Consider the following 11,964-nt stretch of genomic DNA (forward strand, 5'->3'; position numbering starts at 1 on the left):
ACAAATAAAATGAAGCATTGTACTGGATCAAATGAACTTTGATAGGTCATGATTGTGTTGCAAGATCTTATAGGTACATTTTATTTTTTTTCAACTATGTTTTATTTGTTTGTTTGTTTGGGTATGGCTGGCAGCAGGTTTTGAAGGGTTAGACAAATTCAGTGGGCAGTATCTAATGCTGCTCTCGTGCTAGTGGGACCAACCGCTAGCACAATGGTCATTCTGCCATGCCCAGCATAGCCTGGGCATGGGGAGGCATTTGTGGGCGGGGGAGAGTGGAGACGTGCCCAGCCAAGATTGGCTGGGTGCTGGTATGGTGCCACATAGGGGAGGGGTGACAGACCTCATAAATTGGGGGCTCTCTCTCCCTTCCCCCTCTTTGCTGTGCTGCTCCCTCCCTCCCTCCCTCCCTGTAGGCAGTGTGAGCTTGCTGGTTGCCTTTAGGAGCTGAGTAGGAATTTTTTACTCTTGAACTGAATTGTGCAGGAGTTTTTTCATCTACTCCACAATGTGATACAGTTTGGGTGTATTAATAGGTTAATCTGATGCTAATTTGGTCACATTTTTCTATTTGGCGCTAGGTACGGGCATCCAGAGTGGGAGTGGGAATGGTGAGCATTCAATTGACACATTTCACAGTGACTGGTAAATCTGAGGCTCCCAGCTTTGAACCCCGCGGCCTGCCTGGGAGATAAGCCTTACCTTTGGGGCCAACCCTACTCACCCACTCACAGCTGGACAGCCTGAGATAGGGCGTGACAAAAGAAGGTCCACTGACCCCACAAGGGGCAGGCCCGGGGAAGGTGAAAGACGCAGCGCCTACCCTTGGGCCATGAATGCCTCGCCCAACTTCAGGGGCCTGGCAACAGGCCATACTGGATGCCTGTTAGGATTCATACCCTCTTGCAGATCATTTAATAAAATGTGGCCCTGTTTAAATCCAACTGTTGTTGTTTCGTCTCCTTAATTATCGACCTTCTCACCACAATAGAAAGATAGTGGTTCTGGGAACAATCAGAAATGAACAGATCACTCATTTCCAGAATGGGGCAGGTGAGTGGAGCTCACAGAGGGACCATTGCTGAACTGTCCCATTACAGAAACAAGCATTTCTCCTAATTTCTGGGGTTGCTTTAGGAAGTACTAGCTCCTGTTGCACTAGCAGTTGGTCCTGCAGGCACAACAGAATGAGTGGAGGCGCAATATTAGAACATAAGTGTCATATTGGATACTGACCACTGAGTTGGATAAGAATAATTGGCCCAGAATCAAACGTTCCAATACGGCAGGCTTGGTATGATATAGTAGATGGCTATAAATGAATATAAGGGAAAATAACTAGAGTTGATCATACAGCTTTTATTGATTAATGGATTAATCAATTAAGCCTGCATATATATTTCTATAAATATATTAATTGCTTTAAACAATTTAATCAATTTCTAAGTTTTCAGATGAAGCAATCAGGTATCATAGAAGGCACCATGTTAGAAGCACCATGAAAGCACCATGGTCCCTCCTGTTTTGGGTAGTAGGGCCAAAGTCTCTTCTAGGATGACACCTGCTACCTGCAGTTCTTTTAAGTACTTCTATTAAAAAAATAATTCACCATTTAACGATTTTTAAAAAGGTCATGCCTGATTAATTGGGCGGCACTTTCTTAGTTGATCAACGCAGTTTAAACAAATTATATAACCAATGAATTACTGGAATGTTGCAGCATAAAAATGACTGTACAATTCTAGTGAAACAGAGTGAATAAGCGAACAGAGTACTGGATTTAGAAGTTATGAGTTCCTTTTCTCCATTTTACGATCTGTAAGTTGTACTGACACTTTGTTATTGTATAATAAGTATGTGAAGAATTTTTTATTAAAATGAATATGAAAATATCACTCATGAATTAGCGAATATTGCATAGGATAATTTACTATTTACAATAACGGTTGTAAAGTGAAATTAGAACCAATTGTGCAGATTTTTAGAGGTTCCTCATTAAAATGGTCATTAACAAGTCCTGTTAAAATCATAAGTATTCAGGAGAATAGGAGAAAAGTACATGTCTTTTACCATGAAGCTGATTATAACAAATTCCAACTCCTTTTGCTTTGTCTCCTATTATTGACGTATGTTTTTGTATCTTGCCAAATGTAAAAAGGAACATGTAGTCTTAAAATCCCACAAATTGCAATCTAATGTGTGTAGTGTACAAATGGAACAGATATTATTTAATTTCCAAAAATATGGGGAAGAGAAACATTTTTTCTGGAAAAGGTTTTCTTTTATAGGACTTTCATTAAAGATCCATTATGAATCATGCCTTTCTGCTCTGATATGTTGACACTCAAGCAATACCAAATTATATGTAAATCTTTCCAATTCAGAATCCCTCTGGTTTCTCAGGATATATTTTGAAATGTTTGGATTTTTCGCTTAAGACTTTGGCCTTTCCCGTTTGCCTTTCGCCAGCCACTTAACAGGCTTGCTCAAGCAAATATGCCAAAATACTTTTCATTCTGTCAATATCTAGTCAAAAACTCTGCATGAAAAAAAAATAGAGAGATGAAAATACTAGAAAGAGCGAGGAAATTATGAGCATGGCAAGCTTTCAATCTATTATATCAGAGCCAAGTTTGCATGGTGAAATGACATACCCTGCGTCTCTATAATTAGCTGCTAAGAAAACACAACTTTTTCAGCTCCCTACAAAAGAACACAAATTGCAACTGCTATGCTTATGGAAAACCCAGCAGCAAATGTTTGCTTCTGATGCAACTTTGAGAATCCCATTTTTAAAAAAAAAACAAAAAAATCATCCCTACATATTCTCCCCCTCCCCCACCAACACAGAAAGTTATGTAACAAGGTAATACCAACAATGAGAAACTGCATGATAAAATCCTGCCCAAAAGTGAAAAATGCTAATTTTGTCTCATTTAGCAGCTGGATACAGAAATGCTCATTAGTTTTAAGAGGGTTAATCCTTTTAACTTTTGCATATTGATATGCCAATTATGCCTAATTGTACAAGAGGCATCAGTCAAGGTAATAGTGCATAAACACATGAAAGTTATTAAGTACATCCCAACATGTAATAAAGTAGGTGTTAATTGGTAGCTGAGTTCTGCAGGCTATTGAGGTGGATAATTCATTGAGAGATGGATCACTTGTAATTTCTCTACATAATTCCTTTTGCAGTCTCATGCTGTGATGTTTTCATGCTTGTCAAAAACAACTGCAGCCTAGTGCCTTTTGTTAAACACAGCCAATAAAATATGTTAGGCATCATTAAATATACTTAACTTTTAAACTTTTTCAAAGGTACAGTTCTTACTGATAATACATTATACTATTTCCAAATAAATTACTGTAAGCACTATTTTAACTTCCTAGCTGAAGAACATCTCAATTATGGGTTTTCTGGGTGTGTGTTTTTAAAGAGCTACGTGCAAATGTGTCACAGGCAAGTGATAGTCTTAAATTGGAAAGTAAACATAAGGAAATGAATGTTTCATCAGTCACTGCATTGATATCTACGAATGGTTTTTCCCCCAGTCCCGAAATGTTGCACCAGTTTCTCTGAGCTAAACATTCACTTCAGCTAACTGAGAGAAGAATAATTAAAATCACGTCTTTGCTGAGCTATGCTGATGAAACGGCTGTGGTTAATTTTGCATTTGAACATGGGGGTAAAAATAGCAGGGTGAAGGAAAAAAACCTCACAACTGCAGGAGGCTTATTCCATTTACTACCTCAGTTAAAGAGCTGAATATTTCATATGGGTTCATCATACCAGCAAAAGAGCCAATTAATAGTTCACATGCCTCGGAAGAGCGAAACAGAAAGTATGTGTGTTGTGGTGGGGATCCTAGTACGGTTTTTGAAATATGACTTGTTTGCTATGAGCCGAAAAGCAGAGCTGGAACCCCAAACAAGTGACTAACATTGCATAAATAATTTTGCAACATCATATGGCCTCAGCTGCAAGTTGCAGCCATTATAGAGGAAAATTAACCAAGGGAGGCTCATACCAATCAGTTTGTTTAGCAGCACAGGATGAGTAAAGGGGAAGGGACATGACTGGCAACAGAGTTCACCTCTAAAGTATTTGTGTTTAAATCTTTTTAGAAGGGATAAAAAATAAATCCATGGCCATTTGGCTCTACCTGCTGTTTAAGCATTACAGTCCTTTCAGACTCCATTTTTAAACTATTGCTAATTCCCTCAAGTTTTACCTACTAGGAAGAGTCTTCATTTTTCTTTTACCTGTCTTGGTACAATTTTAGGCTGCATCTCTCAGAAGCAAAATCCTTTGTTGCAATGCTTAAAACAGACACTGCTTGCAATCCAAAACGCCACTGTGTACAGGCTTCTCTTTGCTTTCTAGGTCAAAGACATGCATGAGGGGATCAAATTCTTCGCTATCATAGATATCAAAAAGACAAAACCCCATTGAATGAATGGGCTACCGTTGGTGCACTGTGACCACAGTTTCAATGTTTTTCACATTAATTATTTGAAGTACCACTTTATTCACTTATTTTAAAGACTGCCTACACTCCTATGAACTGCCCATGTCATAAGGTTGGCATTGGTGGTCCTGTACATTGGCCCACCATAAGGTTCAGTTATGTTGTTAGATACTAGAGATGGAGCCTTTTCAGTGGTGGCTCCTAATGTATGGAACTCCCAAACGTTACACAGTTGGCCCCCATCAGTCCTGGCCATCAAAGTAGATTTAAAATATCATCTGTGTCAATTGACTTTTAATTAGGGTGACCACATGGAAAGGAAGACAGGGCTCCTGTATCTTTAACAGTTGAATAGAAAAGGAATTAAAAGTTGAAAAGGGCTCCTGCAGCTTTAATTGTTGTGCTGAAGAGGGAATTTTACCAGGTGCTGCATGCGTACAAATGACACCTGCTGAAATCCCCTTTTCTGTTCAACTGTTAAAGATACAGGAGCCCTGTCCTCCTTTTCATATGGTCACTCAACTTTTAATTGAGATTATTATTATTTGGTGTATTGCAGGCTGTTAAAATTGTTGGAAGTGAAATGATTAGATTTTAAATTTTTGGCTTTTGAACAGCATTTAGATTGCTGGGTAATGGTTGCAATATTGGTTTTGAACTTTTTTTAAGGTTTATATGCTTTACTTATTTTGATGTTTATATGACCTGATTGCCATGATCATTGCATCTTAAAGTGTTGTTGTTGTTATTATTATTATTATTCATTACATTTTTATGTGAACTGCCCAGAGAACTTTGGCTATTGGGCGGTATAAAAATGTAATAAATAAATAAAATAAAATATACCGCCCCATAGCTGAAGCTCTCTGAGCGGTTTACAAAGAAGCCACAGGGCATGCTAGCTGCCATCTGCCTAAGTAATTACCCACTCGAGCATGACTTGTTGTGTCAACTGGACCCAGGTGGATGGCTTGTTTGAGGGGAAACAACCTTCAAATGACCTATGGCATGTAATCATCTGTTATTTTAAGTTGTATCTCTTAATCAGTTGTGATTTTCTTGTTTAATATTTTATTGTTTAATATGTCCGTAAACTGCCTTGAGGGGATTATGGGCACTATCCAACTGTGTAATTCCGTTAGTGCAAATCATTTTGTGCTAGCAGAAACTAGGTTCTGAACTAGGGGCAAGAGAAGAACCCAACTAAAGTCATGGTTGCACAACAACGATTGTTGCACGTAACTCATGGGCAGCCACTTGCACAATGCAAAGATTCAATGAAGCTCTGCTAGCACTATATGAGTTTGAAGAAGGACACTGTGGGGTATTGCTCTAGGTAAGCTAAAGACATTTAAAATAAGTTAATAAATAAGAGCCAGTAGGGAGGATGGAACACTATTGGTGTGATAAGTGGCAGTGAGTGCTATAGCAGAGACAAAGCTTCAGATGCGAGGAAGGTGAATTCGATGCCTATAGTCTATTTCTCTTTCTGGTATGTCCTCTGGACTCCATAATACTGGTGGCCTTACTAAACTACCCTCAAGTCTTAAGCAGTTGTCCAACACAGCTTTAAGTGTCTGGATTTGCCCGAGAAATTGAGATAGGATTAGGATTGTGTTAATTACCACTCCTGCTCCCCGCCAAACAGTCTCTCTGCCCAAGCTGACACAGTGCTGACTTGTACATCGACATGTGTCAGTTATTTATTTATTTATTTATTTTATTTTATTTGTAGCCCACCTTTCTACCAAGAAAAATGGCATTCAAAGCAGCTTACAATCATAAACTCAAGTAAAACAATAACAAAAAAAATGCATTAAAACTCGTTGGGATTTACTCCCAGGTAAGTGCGTATAAGATTAAAGCTTTAAGAACCTAAGAGCCATGTTGAATCCGACTGAAGCCCCATTGAGTCCAGCTTTTGTGAAGAATAGGCTACCCTAAATGGGAGCAGATATTCTTGTTGATTTCAGAACCTTTCCAAAACAGCATTAATGAAAAATAATAGCAGAGAAAGAAAATCCATATGGGACAGTACTTACAGGTTCAGTGACCTTCAGATTATCAGACAGTATCATAGATTTGGTTTGGCTGTGTCTGTCATGGGGGCTGTTAGCACTTTTGAGTCTCATCTGAATAGCACCTGTGCTTTCATGGGATGGATGCAGCTTTTCAGCACTGATATCAGAAGACGCTAACTGATGCATGATTAATATGTCAACCTGAAAAATACAACAGTTGATAATGTTAAACTATGCATTATTCCAGGCTTTATTCCAGGATATTCAATAATAGGAACATAATGGAACTAGCTGGATATCTCTAAATATCAGGGTATCTTATTGGTAGGATCAATAATCTAAGGCACCTTATTACTCACCAACTCATCCAAGCTGTCTTGGAGGAAGAGTGCAGTTTACATAAAAGATTATCCTTATCTCAAAAGCCATTCTTCTGTTGTGTAATCTTTCAATAACCTTTCCAGTACATCCAGCTGGCAGGCATTATAATTTGCCTTTGCTCTTCCCATAGTCACATTTGAGAGAGATATCTCAAATTTGCTCACAGGCTAAAAATGAAGTGTTTGGCCTCCATTGAGGAACTTGTATGCAGATCTGTGTTTTTAAAATTAACCTATAAACCGTGGCCTTAGCTAGACGGGGCTTTATCCCAGGGCGAACCCCAGGATTGTCCCTGTGCATCCACATGGTGCACAGGGGATCCCGGGATCAGGGAGGGATGATCCCTCCCTTGCCCGGGGATAGAGCCCTCCACTTTGGGCCTGGTTTTTCCATGGTCTCGGGCTGAACCCAAGACCACGGAACGTGTGGCCCTTTGCCGTGGGTTGATCTGGCTTCGCACAATTCCTTGTGCAGTGCCGGGAGCCACGCATGGGGCACAGCACTCCTCAGGAGCGCTGCGTCCATCGGGGGTAGGGTGGGGGGAGCAGGGAAATTAAAAGTTTTTTTAAATAAAAAAAACCCCTTACCTTTCGGTGCTTGAGCGCTCCTGTCACTTTAAAAAAAATGGCGGGTGCGACACCTGTCCTCCTGAGGTTGTCGCACCTCACGTGTAAATGGAGAAGGGATCTCGCAATAATCACATCGTGGGATCTTCCCTCCTCCGTCATGGATTAAAAGGTAGGTCTAGCTAAGGCCTCTCTTATGCACCTACTAAAATAACATGTGGACATGTAACAAATGACTGCCAGTAGAGTGTAGAGGACAAAGTATAGGTTTTGGGGTAGAAGGGGAGGTCTCAGATTCAGACATGGAGATCACGCGTAGTGACATTACCATCTCGTATTCACACGGGCAAGTGCAAGAAACAGCTTACACATGAAAATGTCCAAAGTTATTACATCACAGAAAATACTAGTTTTTAACATCTTTGATGTAATAACTTGAAGATGTTCATGTGGAGACAATCTCAGACAAAGACTAAAATGAGATGGTAAAGAATGTATATTTAAACTTTACTACCTCCAAAATTAATGTAAGAAGTCTGCTTCTCCTGAAGTAAAATAGGACTACATTTAACTCTAATAAGCAAAGTGAACTAGATTGGTAAGATATTACTGAGGCAGATATCCACAACACAAAATATTAATAATGTTCACAGATCCGCTTCTGCACTTTCAAAATGCTAAACCTGCTTATCTGGTCTGAGACACATAAAATATTTTGTAGCTTCAGCCATTTCACTTATATTGTGGGCATGATATTTTTCTTACTTGGGACCTTGGGCTATTATTAAATCTGTCAGCTCTCATAACTATAGGGTTGTCAGGCCCTATTTGTACTTAGGTGGGAAATCTGTAAGAAAAGCCTAAGAGCTGCAGGAAGCATGGACACTTTGATGCAACGAATGCCATCTTCCGGATGAAATGCAAAGCAACATTTGCCAAACATTTGCCAGCAATTCTCTGGCTGCACCAGCTGCTTTTTATGTGATATGTGCAGCAAAATGTAACACAACTAGCTGGTGCAAGCCATACTGCATCCTCTCCTGTCCAAGCCTTCATGTATGCAGCTCGTTGCTTGCATTGGCACCTCAAAAGGTACCAAACATAGAATCATAGAATAGTTGAGCTGGAAGGAGCCTATAAGGCCATCAAGTCCAACCCCCTGCTCAATGTAGGAATCCACATTAAACCATGCCTCACAGCTGTCCAGCTGCATTTTGAATGCCTCTAGTATGAGAGAGCCCATTACCTCCCTAGGTAATTGGTTCCATTGTTGTACTGCTCAAATGGTTGGGAAGTTTTTCCTGATGTCCAGCTGGAATCTGGCTTCCTGTAACTTCAGCCCATTATTCTGTGTCCTGCACTCAGGGATGATCAAGAAGAGATCCTGGCCCTCCTCTGTGTGACAATGTTTCAAGTACTTCAAGAGTGCTATCATGTCTCCCCTCAGTCAACTTTTCTCAAGGTTAAACATACCCAGTTCTTTCAGTCTCTTCTCATTAGGCTTTGTTTCCGGACCACTGATCATCCTCGTTGCCCTCCTCTGGACCCCCTCCAGCTTGTCAACATCCTTCTTGAAGTGTGGTGCCCAGAACTGAACACAGTACTCAAGCTAACTGGGGGGGGGGACAAGGGGGGAAGAATGGGGTGCTCCCTCCCTTGTGGGATTTCCAACCCCCCCTTTAAATTGTATTTATTTTTCCTTAACAAGGCTCCGCAGAGATGTGGAGCCTTGCTCCAATCTAAAAAAGTTGGGGTAAATCCCCGACTTCTTTATTGTGGAGCTTCGGGGCTTTGCCCTTGGATTGATTCAGAGTGGCAGCTGCGTCATGTAGATCATGTGCCACCACTCCGAAGCAATGCAGGGGCAAACCGCCCATGTGGACGAGCCCCTGGGCAATAAAGCACTGGAACTGGAAGAAAGATGCTATTTCCACAAGCCAATAGGTCTCAGTTGAAAACTTCTTGGTCAGCCCTAGGTCTCCTGAAATGGCTTGCTTTCCAGAAACACCTGGTTCAGGAAGCTCCAGGTCATCCTCTGTTGAGGTTTCCTCTGAGGGTGGAAGGTGGCATGACACATATACTGGACTAGAAATCCACTTTACATTTGGGAGTGGAGAGTGTATCTTCCTCTCCTCTCGCTTGTCCCATACACCTGTGAAGAGTTCCATCAAAGTGTCAGCTCAAATGTGTGGAAGTCCAAAGTTGTATTATCTCTCCTTCACCAATTGTAACATGGTAAGAATATTATGAATATATATGGGCCTCTAGCATCACACAGAGAATGGGTTTGCACCACATGCTAAGCTATACTCAGTGTTTGAGGGTGGGTTGTTGATGAATGTGGGCTGTTGGTTGAACCATAGGTTAACATGTTCTCTGAACCCAGGATATTTTCCACAGGGTGGCTTGTAAACCATGCAGTGTGCCTTATTTTTCTCAAACAAGCCACTCTGAGAACCTATGCTTCATTGCTGAGCTGTTCAGAGAGGTTAACAAGCCACCCTGTGGAAAATGTCCTGGGTTCAGACAACACACTAACCCATGGTTCAACAATAAACCACATTCAACCACTGAGGCAGTTTCTTACGTTCCTATGAGAGATCATCAACCCTGGAAATGCAGACACTAGGAAGTAGAACAGGTTAATGCGACTTTTGAGACTCGTTCTGTATGTTTAAAAGGTTACTTTAGAAATAGCCTTTAGCTGTGCAGATTCCCTGCAATTATACCCACCTAAATATTCATTCTATGGTGCTGGTGAGAATGTGAAATTACCAAGGAAGTGCAAGGGGGAGGATTCTTTCAATGAGATAGTTGGTGGCAGATGAGATAGCTGCCTAACATTTGAGGATATGGGGTGGAAGGGAAAGTGGCATAAGGACAAGGAGAATCTTTGGAGATGTAAACTTTTCAGAAAAACAACAACTTGCCATTGCTCAAGAATTTGTAACTCTGGGGTTCTAGTTAATGATGCAGGAGGCAGCAGTTTCCACCCTATCTCTTCATGAGCACTGTAGAGCAAAACTGGTATGTGCTCCCTCTGCCTCTGTTGGACATTTTTGCATCAGCATTTAGAGAACTCTCTTACGCTTCTAGTATCGCTGATATGGCTCCACCACTGATTTTTAATACAAATGTGCTGCTGTAGCTAAGCACGTTTTTCATTCTTAATGATATGCCCACAGGAAACTATTTTTTTACTAGCATTCCCACTGTTTATTACGATTGCTGCTGTACTTCAGCAGTGGGGTATCCTACCAAAAGTTGCTAATGCAGCTTTTGTCATCGTGCCAGAATTTCTTTTAATTTCTGTTAATTTCTTCAGTATTTCACTGGTCCTATACCCACCATCCCTTTTTCAGAAATGGTCCTCCAATAAGTGTTTGCTGACCATGTTTCTAAAACAAGTGATATTCCAAAGTTGGCTAACATTTTATGGCAAAGAAAGGCCAAGCATTTGAAAATGTAAAAATAATTCTCAGCTGTGCAGCCAGTATAAATATTGATAGCAATATATGGACCTTTCTTCACATTAAGCCTTTGCGTGTGCGCATGGGTCTGGGGGTCTGAATAAGTTGTGTGTGTACTATATTTAATATAACAATGTATTGGTATCTTTCTGTTTCTCTCTCTCTCTCCCTTCCTCCCCCTCCCTCCACAACATACAACAGGTTGCATGTAAGGGTTTAGAAGTACATTAGTTGTACTTACCTACAGATTGCTGCACATCATCTTCTCAGCCAACATCCAGTTGCAACTTTAAAGCAGGAAATGGAAAATATGAAAACGGTTACATATCTGAAGGCTACCACTCTCCTTTCGCCTGAAGCAACAGTAAGCAAGCAAGGAGGAAAACACAATGAAACCACTTCCTGTTTGAGGGAGTTGAACACCCCCACAGTAAGTCATACATGCAGTTTTACATATAGGACTCAAGTGAACACTATTACCGGCAAACACTCTAGCATGAAAATTAAAGAAAGTTAAACTTATTACACATTTTCAGAAGGCAAGCAGTACAATGAAAAGGAAATACAATGAGGAATTAGCATAGCTGGTTTGAACCAACTTCCTTTTCCTCTGCTTTCTTTAGAAAATAAAACTTGCAAAAATTTACTTGGGCATGTTGCAGGCAGATACTTGGTTCGGTTGCCTTTTGCCATCTAATTATTTCTTGAATTGCAGCTCAAACTTCTACAAGTAATTTACGTTTGCACACAAAATTAAGATTTCGGTTTTGCGTCTCAGGCAAGCTTAATGTGCAACTCTTAATGATTCTGCTTTATCAATTTCCTGTTTGAAAATTACCTACATGAGAGATTTTAAGCTCTGGATCTTCGTTCTACTAGACAAAGCCTAAAAATTACTACTGTCTTTAATAATTTTCTAAAATTAGGGCACAAGCCACTACGAAGATGCAATTTCCATTTATGTCAATGTGGCTTATGTGGGAGAATTTTCTAGTGGTTAATCAGCAGTGGTTCACTGAATGGTGACCAGCTTCCACAGCTGCTGCATGCTGAC

General features: G+C 40.4%; 1 protein-coding gene across 2 annotated transcripts in view; it reads right to left on the reverse strand.

Annotated features, from left to right (window-relative positions):
• Nucleotides 1-11,267, reverse strand: part of ARHGAP15 (Rho GTPase activating protein 15) — a 487,468-nt gene extending 476,201 nt beyond the window's left edge. For both annotated transcript variants that reach the window (XM_063116582.1, XM_063116583.1), the window contains exons 1-2: nt 11,152-11,267; nt 6,515-6,694 (exon numbers count right to left, since the gene is read on the reverse strand). In XM_063116582.1, the coding sequence (XP_062972652.1) occupies nt 6,515-6,679 (165 nt within the window). In that variant the 5' untranslated portion in view covers nt 6,680-6,694; nt 11,152-11,267. The remainder of the gene's footprint in view (nt 1-6,514; nt 6,695-11,151) is intronic.
• Between the last annotated feature and the right edge of the window lie 697 nt (nt 11,268-11,964).

This window comes from Elgaria multicarinata, chromosome 2, assembly GCF_023053635.1.
Source record: "Elgaria multicarinata webbii isolate HBS135686 ecotype San Diego chromosome 2, rElgMul1.1.pri, whole genome shotgun sequence".
In the NCBI taxonomy this organism is placed as follows: Eukaryota; Metazoa; Chordata; class Lepidosauria; order Squamata; family Anguidae; genus Elgaria; species Elgaria multicarinata.